This window comes from Ambystoma mexicanum, chromosome 6p (assembly GCF_040938575.1).
Source record: "Ambystoma mexicanum isolate Mex_15411 chromosome 6p, UKY_AmexF1_1, whole genome shotgun sequence".
In the NCBI taxonomy this organism is placed as follows: Eukaryota; Metazoa; Chordata; class Amphibia; order Caudata; family Ambystomatidae; genus Ambystoma; species Ambystoma mexicanum.
This window is the reverse complement of record NC_090935.1, coordinates 1,147,107,533-1,147,123,512: the sequence shown is the minus strand read 5'-3', so window position 1 is coordinate 1,147,123,512 and position 15,980 is coordinate 1,147,107,533. Positions and strand designations below refer to the sequence as shown.

Sequence of the window (15,980 nt, the reverse complement as noted above, 5' to 3'; positions counted from 1 at the left end):
GTGTTGCCAAGACTCCTCCACTCCTATTATCATGATCCATGCCTTCCTCCTTTCTGGTCTTGCTCTTGCTTCAAGGACTCCCGCCAAATGGTATTCAGGGGATTTCTATGCCTTCAGAGCTTGGGAGGTTGTTTTACAATGCCACTTCCTCCCAGGTTATCAACAAATCACCTAGAGCAGCCTGGCAGCTGGGAAGGACTTTCGTTGCCTCCTCAGGGCTCCTCGCCACCACATTGAGGAGGTGAGGTCAGTTGGGTATACCTATCCAGGGTCCCTCTCACTTGAGAAGTCTTTAACCATTCTCGCTCTAAGCACGCAATGTGGGTTTCCTGCCACCATTTTTCTGCATTCCCCGATGTTGGCCCAGTCCACGTTGCCATCTCCTCCGCTGATCTAGCATGAAATCAGCCACCAAATCCTGGAGACACCGAGACACCTGCTTCCAACACATTCTGCAGCTGATTGGGCACTGCACCGCTCATTCAGGTGGCAGGGGATCCTCAGTTCCCCTCACGGGGCTCGGAGCATATGTCAAAGCTAGACATCTTTCAAAACGCCAGCTCCAACCCCTTGTGTTTATTTATTGAGAAAAACGTGTTATGAACAGAAACGCATACCTAGTATCAAACAGCCTGGGCAGTCCTAGGTTGAGGTGTCTTACAACAGAATTGCCAAGCATAGGAATGTTAAGTTAGTGACTTGGAGGTGATGGGGGTTAGTTAAGTACATAGACATAGTAGGACGTCTTCTCACACATAAGAGTAGATGAACGTGGTGGTTTGTGGTAAGCATAGCAGTGGAGCCTTGGAAGGATTTAGGTGGAGAGTTATGTTGAGAGGGAGGGTGGGTGCTCTTTCAAGGTGCAGGAGGTGGAGGTAAGTGCTTATTTAAAGGAGTGGGTACTTGTGGTGTTTTTCTTCTCACAGGGTTCCTTTGTTGGGGGGGTGAGTGGCAAGGAGGGAGAAAGAGCAGAAGTGAGATGGTGCAATGGGAGTGCATGGGACTGAGAGATTGAGGAGGGTAGCAACCGACAAGAGCTGAGAAGGAGCGTAGTTGGGAATAGAGGATGCTTGGTAGGAGCGCAAGGGCATGGATACATTTGAAGATGAGGAAAAAGCTATATGGTCTGGTTGTGCATGGAAAGCAGGCTGGCAGGGAGGAGCAGGGGAGATTTTGGAGGGTTCATTGGGCAAAGGTCAGGACTTTCTCAACAGGAGCAAAGGAGTAGGCGGGCGGCCCAGGAATAGACCTTCAGCATTAGTCGAGGCAGCTTAGTACTAGCGATATAGGAGTTTTGGCAGAGTGATAGTTGAAGAGGGGCTGAATCTTTTGGATGTTGTAAAGGTTTATCCTTGCCACGTGCCTGTGGGGAGATGAAGTGGTGAAGCTTACGATCATTGTAATGGAGGACATCAAGTTTACTGGCTTTTGTGGCCGGCGAGACAAGCTCAGAGGAGAGGGAAATAATGGCAGTAAAGAGAGGTGAAGCGTTAGAGGCGGGAAGGTAAATGATTTCGGTTTTAGAAGGGTTGAGCGTTAAACAGCAAATAGCCACTGAGTGACAAATGGCAGAAAGGCAGATAGAGATCCTCAGAGAGAGACCAGAGGTGGAGAATGGGAAGGAGAAGAAAATCTGGGTATCGTCCACAAAGAGGTGCAAGCAGAATCTGAATGAGGTGATAAGTTAGCCAAGGGAAGAGTTGTAGAGCGGGAAGTGCAGAGGAACAAGCAGACATTGAAGTTGATTCGATAAGATACTCATGGAATTATTTTGTATCCATTTGTATATTATTTTTTAGGTTGGTCTAACCATGAACATCATACCCAGCGGGCACCAGAGCCCTTCAAAAAGGGTTGTGCAACCTTTGGCTCCACAGATTGTTTGGACTACAACTCTGATTAGTCCTACACAGCATAGTCAATGGTGAGGGATCATGGGAGTCAGAGTCCAAAGCATCTGGAATGCAACGAGGCACAGAGGAGATGAATGAGATGCAGATAGGTGGGCACATGTAAATGAAGATGAGGCTGCTCGGGACGTTCTGCGTGAGTTTTGCCTTCAGCCCCTTCTGGGTATTTAGAAGAACGGGAATACCACTGAGAAAGAGTGGGATAGGCGTAACAATGAAGAACACTTGATTCCACACTTAAAGGGCCACCTATTGGTTGACTCATATAGTCAGGTATGCCAACACAAACATCCACACATTCCTCATGCATTGTTGCGTTCAGCTGGAATGTACAACTGGACTGCATTTTGTATTTATTGGGTGAGTAAAGCATATTATATTAGGTAGTACAGACAGTATATTTATCTTTTTTGTTGGCAATGCATAAAGCAACGGTGACTGAGATGTAATATGCTTTATTTTTTAATATTTATCGTAGGTAATCTTTGGAAGGTCATCTGGTCCCGAATTCTTATCAGAGGTGTATACAGCTGTCACCTATCACAACAGGTGAGTGCACACACGTTTCAGAATCTGAGTTGTGTCACCATGTTATAAAAACTAGAAACTAATCTTTACACTTAATGTTAAATGTTAAAGGTATTTGTACCGCGCACCGTCACCAACGGAATTGGTCCCCAGGCGCTCTGGCGGATCTGCAAACCATAAAGGTGGGATGGGTTAGTAGGTTGAAGAAGGGAGTAGGATAGTGAGAGGAGTGGTGTGCTGTTGGCAGCTTCAACTCAGTATACACCGGGTGCTGAGCTTTAATGGCGAATTAATACTCTTCATAATAAACGTTTGCAACCAGTATATATGCAAACAAGATATATGTTTATTTAGCTGCTTTATATGTCTTAACCTGGGCCTTTCTGGGCCATTATGGTGAGCATGAGAGCTCTAAGAAACAAAGGCCCTCATTCCGAGTAGGGCGGTAAGGGATACCGGGCACCGGTAAGGAGACCGGTGCCGGTAATCCCTTACCGCCCTACTACGAGGTACCTTAGTGGGTCCCTCCTTTAACGCCTGGTCTGACCAGGCGTTATGGACGGGACCCGTTAAGGGACTTCAGAGCTAATAACGGTACCGCAATTTGCAGTACCGTTATTAGCGCCTTCCCCATTCCCATCGAGCCCTATAGGGGCTCAAATGGGAATGGGGAATGGCTTTTTCAATGGGGACTTACCGGTCCCGCAAAGGTCAGACTACACCGGTAAGTCCCCATTGAACCACACTGATGCCGGAACCGTTATTGGAGGCAGTCATGGCGCAAATAGCACCATGACTACCTCCAATCTTGGAATGAGGCCCAAAGACATGGTAGGAGGAGTAATTATTGTAAAATGTTAGCAAACGTTGATCAGCAATGTCTGCAACAGCGAATAGGGACACAGAAGTAGGCAGGAGTCCATGAAAGTCTTTAGCTGCTGTCTGAAATCATAGCTGGAAGTATCCCCAACATCTGAGGTCCATGTGCAGATTTTTGAAGGATTGCTCCCTGCACAATGCTGAGCTCACGGAATTACACAGATGACTTGCACATTACTAGGAGGTAGAGGGTGTGCTGTCCACCGAGTGCAACCTGTGCTGCTCGCACGTCGCATGTGCTCCTGTCACCCAGCAAAGCATGTTGCTTATAGGCACACTCTCAACAATAACACATTCAAAGGTTCCGTCTGCCATGTGGCCCACTGGGTCCTGGCAAGACACACATGGGTCACAGAGTCAGACATGACCTCTGTGTGATTTGTACTTTCATCTGCACTCAGGCCAGAGATAAAAACCAGCCTGTGGGAGTTTCCGATGGCAGCCATCTTAACAAACAAGGGACAGACTGCCTTTGAGGTAGGCTCGAAGGTGCCTTTTGAGGAATTCCCTCACCCGAGGAAGTGCATTTGAGTATACAGAGCTCGCTGTGCACTCCTAGAGGGGCAGGTTGGGCGTGTATCTACGTATACACGCTCTGTACATGTGCACAAGGTAACGTGTCCTTTTGCGAAGGGGCCTCATTGGTTTTTAAAGTAAATGACATGACATCTGGGGCCAAGAGAAAGAGACCCCCACCCCGGACTCCCCAAAGAAGGCGTTCTTGGGAACTGCCAGACAAAAGCTCCTGATGTCTGGCCTGTGTCTCATTTGTTACACAACATCTGCTGCAGCCTGTAATCTATTCCTGTACATCTAGTCACATTTCCCCTCTCCTTTCCTCCTATTAGGCTTTAACTCATAGTTGTGCCAAAGTGATAGTGTAGCCAGAAACAAATGGTGTGGGTATAAAGTGGAGATCAGATGCCAGGACGGATAGCCCTATATGCTAGCGTTTGGCCCCCAGCTTCTCCACATTCATGCCGTTCAGTCATTGGTGGACCATGTCTCTGTCCTTGGCCCCCTGCTGCCGTCACTCAGGTTTTGTAAGTGAAAGTTATTGGTGAAGATTGTGTGGTCCACATTCATCTTCTCTTATGAACCTTGTTCTTTCATTATACCTGTTTGTCAGAGTAGAATGTGCCATTTCAGTTAACAAGTCACACAGCGCCACCCAGCTGCCATCCCTGGAGGTTCACTTCAAAAGCATGCACCCTGCTCCATAAATGTGTGTGTCTCACAGGGAAGCACTATTTGGTACATAGGTTTATCAACCCAAGACCGACAGCTCTCAAGGATGCAGGCAACCACCTGGGTGTGCAACCCTCCTCAGGGATCTTCACTGTGGCATTGGGGTTTGTGGAACAATGGCAAGCTAGCGGGATTCAGACGTAAGACTTGCACATGTTGCTGGGTCATCTAACAGCTCTGTGAAATCATACATCTGTCTTTGTATTGCTGATTCGTAGCTGCTGAACTTTATAGCCTCATATTTTGGTCAGTGATTCATGTAAACACCTCATGCACACAGACATTGCATGTGCTCTATCAATTTTCTCTGGAGCAAACAATGGCATTTTTTGGCAATTTCTTGTAAACCTTTCAAAACAAATTATTATGAAGCACATTATGGTTTCTTTACAAAAACATTCAGCACTACATATAACAATAAAAAGCAGGAATAGACACATCAAATATAAATCGCATATAAACCAGTCTATACCGCACATAAAACATAAATACAAACGATAATCAATTAACAAAAAGATATGCATAATTCAGTTAATCATTTTACATTTAAAATATGAGTCACCTTCTTCCAAATGTAATAATCAGCTGGAATAATGTCAAGACTCGAGGTTCGTGTGAAGTATAGAAACCTCAGTCCCTAAGCAACCAACAGCGAGATAGAATTAACTCACTGTTCGAGGATTAGGGCCACAGGTGGCAGGAACAGGAACGCCAGGCCCTCCGGATGGCTGCTGTGGAAAAATGGGCAAGTTAGGATAATACCAGGCAATAGTACGTGGAAAACAGTACTGGACAGTAAGGTGCACTCACTTACCAACAGATATCGTGCAGGGAAGAATGGGAGGAAGGGTCTGATGATGCCTAGTAAATAGAGATGTCAAACCTGTTCCCTCAGTAGAAAAGCAGCCAAAAGCAGGAGTAAAGTAAAGCAATAACGGCTGCTGCTTCACTGGAAACACCTTTAGACGAAAGCTCGGAAGACTTGAGCAAAGAATGGGAGCACAACCCCCAGCAGTTATCGATAATTCAAGGAGTCCGAATGCGAGGTACCAGAGGGGAATAACAGTTCCAGTCCATGAGGAAGTCCGAGGTCGAGGAAGAAACCAATCCGTTATGAAGACAAAATCAGGTAAGGGTCAGGCAGAAGAAATCCACAAGAGTAATTCGAGGTCAAAACGAGGAACACAAGATTGAGATGCAAGAACGCCAAACGCTGGTAGAAACAGCTGAGAAGCAATGTGCAGCGTTCTCACAGCTGATTTAAGCATCCTGGCTGGGATCACGGGATCGGGAAACAGACGTATCGCGCTGGTTCTGGCCCGGATCACGTGAGCACATCAAAGGCTTGTGTATTGGATTGGCCCAGCGTGTTGAACATCCTGAGACCATGTCTCGTGCCCACATGAAGGGCTTGCCGTGCTGAGACACCATGGAAATGCGCAACAGAAATCTGTCAGCAAGGCGCCATGGGAGCTGCCACCTCCGTTGGCGACCCAGGCGCCCGGCAAACCGCTGCAAAACAGACCTCTGCGACTGCTGGCGGACAGCAGGCTGGACATCTCGTGATCTAGTGAGTGTGCTCAAAGGTTTGTGCATGACAGAACCCCCCCCCAAAGGCCCACAACCCTGTGGGCAGGACGGATTATCCCTGTGGAAGCGGGACAAGAGAAGTGGGGCATGAACTGCAGAAGCAAGCTCCCAGGACCTCTCCTCCGGGCCGTAACCCAGCCAGTCAATGAGATAAAACAAACGACCTCTAGAGACACAGGAACCGAGGATAGCATGGACCTCATATTCCTTAGACCCATCCTGTGCAATGGGAGATGGGGGCACCTTCAGTCGCGTGGAAGCGGGACAGGGCTTAAGGAGGGAAGAGTGGAACACAGGGGGAATCCGCCAGGTTGAAGGAAGGGCCAAAGGAAAACCACTGCGTCAACTATACGGGTGATCTTGTAGGGTCCGATAAATCGGGGAAGGAGCTTACGAGAACCAGGTAGATTAAGATGCCTAGTGGACAACCAAACTTTGTGTCCGAGTGCATAAGGCGAAACCGGAGAACGCTTGCGATTAGCAACCTCTCGCATCAGCTCCTGAGCCTCACGTAGATGGGTAAGGGTTTGTGAATGAATCAGGGACAGATCCCTAACACATGCTGAAGCTGCAGGGGTCTGGGAAGCGGAAAGGTCCGGGATGGGAAGGGTGCGGGGATGCTGTCCATACATGGAGTAAAACGGTGAGAAGCCACTAGAGGAATGGGCGGAGTTGTTGTAGGCAAATTCGGCCAGATGCAACAGTGATACCAAAACTGTTGGTTCTGAAGAGTTAGACAACGTAAATATTACTCCATTACCTGGTTTACACGTTCGGTTTGTTCATCTGTCTCAGGATGGTACGATGAAGAAAACCGGGCATCAATGCCTAGTAATTTGGTAAGAGCCCTCCAGAACTTTGAGGTGAACTGTGAACCCCTATCAGATATGAGTGCCGTGGGTAGCCCAAATAGACAGAATACCTCCTGGGAAAACAACCCTGCCAGTTTAGGAGCTGTAGGGATACCTTCACAAGGAATGAATCGCGCCATTTTAGTAAAGGAATCGACGATGACCCACACTGTGTCAAACCCTTCTACCCTTGGTAGAGCAGTAACAAAATCCATGGTAAGAGTGTGCCATGGTCTGGATGGTGTGGGCATTGGTTGAAGGAGACCTAGAGGGCGTCCTTTCCTATTCTTGCATTGTGCACATATTGAGCAAGTGTTGACATAGGCGATGACGTCCTTCCGCATGAAAGGCCACCAGCACCAACGCTGTAGTAAGGCCATGGTGCGTTTTTGGCCTGGATGGCCATTGATTGGGGCATCATGGGACCACTCCAGGGGTATAGTACGAGAGTCTGGTGTGGGCAAATACAGCCTCTCCTGGAAATAAGGCAGTCCGTCTCATAGGACTACATCCCAATCCAAGAGCATCTCGAAATGAGTAGAAGTCCACGAGTGAATCGCCTCCAACAAGTCAGGAGAGGGCGTGCATACAAAGACAAGGTGTGTTTTGTTAAGAATGGTTTCTAGATATGTTTGCAAAGATACCCCCCGGGGAGCGGGACAAGGCATTGGCTTTTCCGTGTATGATTTCTGGTCTATGCTTGATAACAAAGTCATACGCAGCAAAAAACAGATGCTACCTTATTTGCCTACTGTTAACAAATTTCATGGATGCCAGGTCTTGTAGGTTGCGATGATCAGTATAAACTGTGGTTGGTTGGTTTGCCTCTAAAAGATGATGTATCCAAACCTGGAATGCCTTTTTGATGGCCAGTAGCTCCTTTTCTGTGGCGGTATAATGTGACTCTGTGGCAGTAAATTTGCGTGAATGAAAAGCCACAGGGTGCAAACGACCGGTTGACTGACAAGGTTGCGACAGAACCGCTCCCATAGCATATGAGGATGCATCTGCCTCCACAATAAACGGGAGAATGGGATTAGGGTGCTGTAGTACTGGCGCGAAAGTGAAAGCAGTCTTCAGTTTATCAAAGGCCTCTGTTGCACTTCCGTCCAGAGAAAGGGAACCTTAGGGCTGGTGAGAGAAGTGAGCAGAGCCGTGATGGAGGCAAACCCTGCTATGAAGTGTCTGTAAAAGTTGGCAAAGCCAAGAAAAGACTGTAACGCCTTAACAGTCGGTGGGGTTAGCCATTCCAGGACAGATCTTATTTTGGAGTCATTCATAGCCAAACCCCCTGGGGCCAGATGGAAACCCAAGAAATCTACCTGGTCCACGTGAAAAAGACACTTTTCGGGCTTAGCATACAAAGCATGAGTACGTAAACGGGATAGTCCTTCCCGAACATGGACAATGTGTTCTTCCATGGAAGGGGAGAACACTAATATATCGTCCAAGTAGATGATAACAAAAACGCCAAGAACATCAGAGAATATGTCATTCATGAATCTCTAGAATGTGGCTGGAGCGTTGCGGAGACCAAACGGCATAACCAAGTATTCGTAGAGCCCATACTGGGTACAAAAGGCCGTTTTCCATTCGTCGCCCTCCCAGACTCTGACTAAATTGTAGGCCCCTCTAAGATCCAATTTGGTGTAAACCGAGGCATGTGTCAGACGGTGAAGTAAAGGACCAATAAGAGGTATAGGGTAGCAAATCTTTACATTAACGGCGTTCAGGCGCCTGTAGTCAATGCAAGGGCATAAATCCCCCTCCTGCTTAGGGACAAAAAAGATAGGAGTGGCAGCTGGTGAGGTGGATGGTCGGATGTGACCCAGGCTTAGAGCATTCTGTATATACTCCTTGAGAACTAGGTCCTCTGATGGGGACAAGGAATACAACCTCCCTAAAAGTATACTGGCACTTGGTAGCAGATCTATGGGACAATCATAAGGTCTGTGTGGAGGAAGGGATTCTGCACAACCTTTATCAAATACTTCCAGGAAGTCTTGGTACTCTACAGTTATACCTGAGACTATACAGCCCAATATGTGCTGGGGTGAATTAAGCTCCATGGGTAAGGCGTCATTAATCGTGAGCTGGGCGACCGCCCCTAACAGCTGAGATGGAGAGTCAGGTATAGTTGTCTGGAGAAGACAGGAGGAATGATAGAATGGTGACTCGAAGTACAGGCGACCAGAGGCCCAATCCACTACAGGGTTGTGGAGCCGTAACCATGGGATCCCAAGGATGATCCCATATTGTGGTGTTGTGATCAGATTGAAAGTTATGGTCTCTTTATGTGTGTCTTGAACCACTAGTGTCAGGGGTGATGTCTGTTGTTTGATGGGGCCAGATATCAAGGATGTTCCATCGACTGCCTGGACTGGTTTAGGCTTGCTCTTGTTTTGTAATGGTAGGTTCAAGGAGGCTGTGAGGGAGATGTCTATATAGTTACCTGTAGCACCTGAATCAATGACTGGGTGAACAACGTGACTGGTCTCCAAATAAAGAAATAGAGTGGCCAGGATGGAGACAGGTTTCATCCCTAGATAGGCAGGTGTGGTCAAGAAGGGGGTCAGTTCTCGGCTTGTCCGTGCCCCCGTATCTAGAGACGAGCCTTCTGAAAACCCGGGTTTTTTAACTTGGGCCTCCGAGGACATTCCTTAACATAGTGACCGTTGATGCCACAATAGAAGCAGGCATTAGCTGACCTCCTTTGTTCTCTTTCAGTAGCTGTGATCGGGCTGCAAACCCCCGCCCCCTATTTGCATGGGCTCGCCTTGAAGCTCTGTGCTGGGTTGTGAACGAACAGAAACAAAACCAGACTCGGATTTGCGTTCCGATCATCTGGCATCAACCTGAAGAGCCAGGTCTACCAGGTCATTGTACTGAACAGGCAAGGAAGGAACCACTGCCAAAGCGTCCTCCATGGCATCATTCTGCTCTTTGTAGATTACCACAGCCTTTTTGTTTTAGGGCCAAGAAGTTTTGACGGCCAACTGGTTGTAACGTGTGATGTACTCAATGAGTGGTATTTTGCCCTAGGAAAGATTAAGCAACTCAAGGTCTCAGGACTGTGCATTATGTCGTATGTCAAAGACCTTGGTCATTTCGGTTACCAATAAGTCAAAGTCATACAAAGCAGGGCCTTCGCTTTCTAGCAAGGGATTGGCCCAGGTAACTGCAATACCCTCTAAATGAGACAAGGTGAACGCCGCCTTAGTGGTGGCATCAGTAAATGCTTGTGGTTTGCACAAAAAGTGTAACTTGCACTGGTTTGGGAAAGTACAGAACTCCTTGAACTCTCGGGAGCAGCTAATGGAAAGGGAGTCAGAACTATGACTTGAGTAGGAGCAGGGGGTGATGGGGCAGAGGCGCTGGGTTGTGGGAGTGGGTCTCCAAATTCCGGGTCTGCAGGCAGTGTATGGCGCTCACTTTGAATGGTGTCAAGGCATTGATCGATGGCTGCCGTGGTTGCTGCCATGTCAGTATGCAGGACAGTAATTGCCTGCACCAGAGCAGCCACCGGGTCCCCGGCAGAGGGATCCATACCGCACACGGAGAGAGGCTTCTCAGTCTGTCAAGACTCGAGGTTCGTGTGAAGTATAGAAACCTCCGTCCCTAAGCAACCAACAGCGAGATAGAATTGACTCATTGTTCGAGGATTAGGGCCAAAGGTGGCAGGAACAGGGACGCCAGGCCCTCTGGATGGCTGCTGTGGAAAAAATGGCAGGTTAGGATAATACCAGGCCATAGAACATGGAAAACAGTATTGGACAGTAAGGTGCACTCACTTACCAACAGATATCGTGCAGGGAAGAATGGGAGGAAGGGTCTGGTGATGCCTAGTAAATAGAGATGTCAAATCTGTTCCCTCAGTAGAAAAGCAGCCAAAAGCAGGAGGAAAATAAAGCAATAACGGCTGCAGCTCCACTGGAAACACCTTTAGACGAAAGCTTGGAAGACTTGGAGCAATGAATGGGAGCAGAACCCCCAGCAGGTATCGATAAATCAAGGAGTCCGAATGCGAGGTACCAGAGGGGAATAACAGTTCCAGTCCATGAGGAAGTCTGAGGAAGAAACCAATCCGTTATGAAGACAAAATCAGGTAAGGGTCAGGTAGAAGAAATCCAGAAGAGTAGTCCGAGGTCAAAACGAGGAACACAAGAACGAGATGCAAGAACGCCAAACGCTGGTAGAAACAGCTGGGAGGCAATGCGCAGCGTTCTCACAGCTGATTTATGCGTCCCGGCCTGGATCACGTGATCGGGAAACAAACATATCGCACTGGTTCCAGCCCGGATCACGTGAGCACATCAAAGGCTTGTGTATTGGATTGGCCCAGCGTTTTGAACATCGTGAGACCATGTCTCGTGCCCGCATGAAGGGCTTGCCTTGCCGAAAGCTCGGAAGACTTGAGCAAAGAATGGGAGCACAACCCCCAGCAGTTATCGATAATTCAAGGAGTCCGAATGCGAGGTACCAGAGGGGAATAACAGTTCCAGTCCATGAGGAAGTCCGAGGTCGAGGAAGAAACCAATCCGTTATGAAGACAAAATCAGGTAAGGGTCAGGCAGAAGAAATCCAGAAGAGTAATTCGAGGTCAAAACGAGGAACACAAGATTGAGATGCAAGAAGGCCAAACGCTGGTAGAAACAGCTGAGAAGCAATGTGCAGCGTTCTCACAGCTGATTTAAGCATCCTGGCTGGGATCACGGGATCGGGAAACAGACGTATCGCGCTGGTTCTGGCCCGGATCACGTGAGCACATCAAAGGCTTGTGTATTGGATTGGCCCAGCGTGTTGAACATCCTGAGACCATGTCTCGTGCCCACATGAAGGGCTTGCCGTGCTGAGACACCATGGAAATGCGCAACAGCATTCTGTCAGCAAGGCGCCATGGGAGCTGCCACCTCTGTCGGTGACCCAGGCACCCTGCAAACTGCTGCAAAACAGACCTCCGCGGCTGCTGGGGGACAACAGGCTGGACATCTCGTGACCTGGTGAGTGTGCTCAAAGGTTTGTGCATGACAAATAACCAGTGAGTCTCCCCCGTTGATTGTGCTCCAAACCTGGTCTGATAAAAAGCCCAAGGGATGGTGCACAAACTTGCCATAACTTAACACATATTTTGCTTTTAAGAGTGTGCAAGCGGTAAGGATATGTCTGCTTGTTTCCACAGCGAGGCCACATAAACATTTATTTGTGATCCTGCTTGGAAAATGCACGTTAGGCAGTTATGTTTATGCAGCATTTTTATATTTATTATTCAAACCTACATGAAATAAAGTGTGTGGACTTGTGTTGTTTGTGTTTAAAAAAAATAGGCAAACTTCCATGTAGCTGGTGGGCAGAGGTTCTGAAGGCCAGCCTAGTTTCTTGGAACAGGCTAACCTTCTGGACAAGCCAGACCAATCACGGTAGCATTGGCGGCAGTCAAGACTAGGTCTCAGGGGGGTGAGGGTGATGGAAAGCCCACAATGGGCGTACACAGCAAACGATACCACAAATTACTCTCAGTAAGGTGTATATTGAAAATATATATACATTTATTAAAGGCCTTTTAAATAAAACACAAAGTAAATATTCAGCAGGAATAACTAAATGAACACAACACTAATCTAACAAACATATATACGTCAACCAATGGCCAACAGGGATATTACTTAGTACAGTTCCACAACCTGTAAAGAAAGGGGTTATACAGTGCAAATATCTCTGTGGCAGTCCTTCACAATTCAAACGCTAACTTGAGTTACAGTCCAGTCCCTAAAATGAGTGGGGTTGAGCTCAAAAGTACTTTTGGTGCTGGTGCACGCAATCGTGCGGTTAAGTAAAACAGGGTCTCTTTCAGGGGCTGTAGTGACTCAGGAAGGGGGGTGAGGCAGTGAATAATAAGTTCCCACTATTCGAGGAGGGTCTCTCCAAGAAGGCAGAACAGGATCCAAGAGTTGGGGATAGCTCGGTAGCACAGGCTACCTCGGTAAAGAAGCGTGGCCCTCAGGGGGCACTTGTGCATAAAAATGGATGGGTGCTCCAGGGACCACTGATTGGGTTGCAAGTACTCACCAACACTCAATGCACTCCAGACCAAACTTCGGCAGTCGAGTACACTTCAGTTGCAGGTTCAAATCCTGCAGTTGTGTGGCTCTGCAGCTTTCAGGGGCTGCGTTCCAGGGATAATTCTGTCGTGAGAAAGTGGCGATTTCTCAGCTCCTGATGAAGTGATCAGGCCAGTTCCACTGCAGTGAGTCTGAGGGCACAGGGTGGAACAGCAGCAAGGCACCCATAAAGTTCCTTACCACAGCTGGGTGACGCAGTGACCGCTTATGCTCGGGTTCCGACGTACTCTCCTAATTCCAGACCTAGGAATGCTAGGTGTACGAAACTCGGTGCGAGAGTGCCTTATACCCAGAGCTTACAGTCTCCAAAGGCTCACGTAAAAACTTGAGGCAGCAGTTCCGGGGCAAAGGTCCCGTACGAGCTGGTCAGTTCACTAGGCGGTCCAGGAACACTTCGAAGAGGCACGCTTACAGGTTAAGCTGGAGGTGCCGTGAATAGTTGGTCCCACTATTCCAATGGGTCAAAGCACCCTTACAGGCCTTGGGTCAGATGGGACAACAGTGGGGTCAGGGTGCCAAACCTTCCAGCGGGTCCCCAGCGGTTCCACGCATCTGCTTCGTTGATTCAGGATACTTGGCTCCTTTTCTAAGTTTGGTGTGAACTCAGAAGATTGACCTTGAATGGATGTAAGATGCCTTCTCTTATCCAAAATCTCATTCGCACCAAAATGAAGAGGAACCAATAGGAGATCTGCTCACATACAGCCATCTCAGATGTGGACCAATCACGGACCACGCTGGTCCCAGTCATCCCAGCACACCAGGCATCCTAGCACCCAGGATGTGTATTAGAACTAGACAGCTCCAGCCCACATCCTGGAGGCACACACACACAAGGCATGCAGAAGCCTGCGAAAGCTTCGGTTTTCACAAGGATCTGTAAGACCAAATAAGTAATTTTTTTCTGGGTCTGCTCGACCTGGGGAAGGCAAAGGGACAAGATGGCCAAAGGACAGAACAAAGGACCTTGTGGCATGGCCATTTTAGGCACTGGCCACTGTCCTGGGCCAAACGCGGTAAACGTGGTATGGACCCCTAAAAATAGTTGAAAACACATGAAAAGTAACAGCTGCCACCAGCTCTGTCCAAGGCACTTTTGTACATTCACCAGAAAATCCTTTGAGGGGGTCTAGGGCCTTAAAAATGAAAAGAGGACCCCAGCGCGCTGTACTGTAAGGTACTTTGTGCACTGCTAAAATGTTGCTTAGAAATAGCAACAAAGTGAAAGGCTAAGGGAAACAAAGTCTCCCAGTACTGACTGTCTTAAGGGCATGTCAGTTTCCCCATAACAAAATGAGCAAAAGCCCAGCGGAGTACAGCAGAAGGCTGGGCTCCACTGGCAAAAGTTAGGCTAGGGTGGTCAGACAACAGCAACAAGTTGGGGGGGTACACAACTGGAGGGAAAATTACACATAAATGGAAATCTTTCCTAACAGTAGCCTCCTGCATTGTCCCATCCTTGCTATAATTAGCCCCTGCTGTACTATGTTCTTTACTTAAATGCAGGGTGTTGGTAGAAATTGCACTTGACAATTTCCAAAAGGGTTCTACTGGATCCAGTTGCTGACATATGTGTTTTGTACATCTAATGAACTAATATGAGGAAAGGTTAGCTCGTGACTTTTGTCCCACTCTGCACTGCACCACCCTCCTTGCCCCTGCCCACAGATCTGCAGAGAGCGCCAGGCAAGCTCTCCTCTTTCTCCCCTTCCTCATTCCTCTCTTCTACTCACTACTTACTGTTTCCCGCGCTCCTCATTTTATATATTGGAAACATGCTGCTTTCTTGGAGCTTCTATGAACTGCTCGAAATTGTAATCATACTGAAATCTAACATGAGAATAGTGAGGTCATGAAATACAAACACACTCGCACACCCACCTACATTAGTTGGGAGGTAACTGGGCGATAAGGTACTTTGGGCCTCCTTACAAGGTGGGTGGTGTGGGGGAAATTTGGTGATAATTCTATTCCTGCCACTTTTATGGGCGGTAATGGAATTACCAACATGTTTCGTGCACCACCCAATTACAAATTTGGAGGTAAAGTGGAGGATTTACCTCCAGCAACAAGTCATAGGGAAATCCTCCACCATACCTCTAAAAATCAGCAGATTTACCACACAGTAAATCCGCCTTTGGTAAATCCACCAAAACCCCTGATGGAGTCCTGTGGATTCCAAAGATGGAGCATTACCACCACTTGTAATCCTGTGGAAAAACCCACAGGAGTAAGTGGCGTTAACGTTCATGGATTTAGGCAGACATTTGGCGGATTTATTGCTGCATTGCCACCAAACTCTTAATGATGCTGTTTCTTCCTCTAGTTTCCTGAGGCACACATATTCATTTCAGAAAAAAACAAGGTTTAAAATTAGATTTAAAAAGGTGCGTTTCGTCATAAGTTGTAGTTGAGATATTGTCAGGAAATAATGCAACATTAGACATCCCAAGTAGACGCTCGTGAGACAGAGGGCCCGATTCACAGAGCGTTTTCCTATGGGATTGCGGCATTATAAAATGCTTCAGTGAATCAGGACCTCAGAATTTACACAAGGATTGCCTGCATCATGCAGGAGTACACATGCATTCATGTATCTATTTTGGAATTTTATGGAGCACATTATTTGGATGTCTGAAGGTTTCCTGTGGCTTATAATGGCAACAATTTACATGTGGGGCTATACATTGCGACATGATGACTTTGCCAGGGATGTGCTGGATTTATTAGGGAACTTGAGTCTGACCTTGACATATGACACACCTACAGGCTTTGCCTATGCTTGTTTCATTTTAGTCCAGCACTACACAGGCTTAGTAGATAAGAGACTGGGTGGCGAGAAGGGCGCGCCATGA

At 47.7% G+C, this 15,980-nt stretch overlaps 1 protein-coding gene across 2 annotated transcripts in view; it reads left to right on the top strand.

Moving 5' to 3' along the window:
* DOCK8 (dedicator of cytokinesis 8) overlaps nucleotides 1-15,980 on the top strand; it is a 1,170,453-nt gene that overhangs the window by 699,290 nt on the left and 455,183 nt on the right. For both annotated transcript variants that reach the window (XM_069625758.1, XM_069625759.1), the window contains one exon: nucleotides 2,389-2,459. In XM_069625758.1, the coding sequence (XP_069481859.1) occupies nucleotides 2,389-2,459 (71 nt within the window). The remainder of the gene's footprint in view (nucleotides 1-2,388; nucleotides 2,460-15,980) is intronic.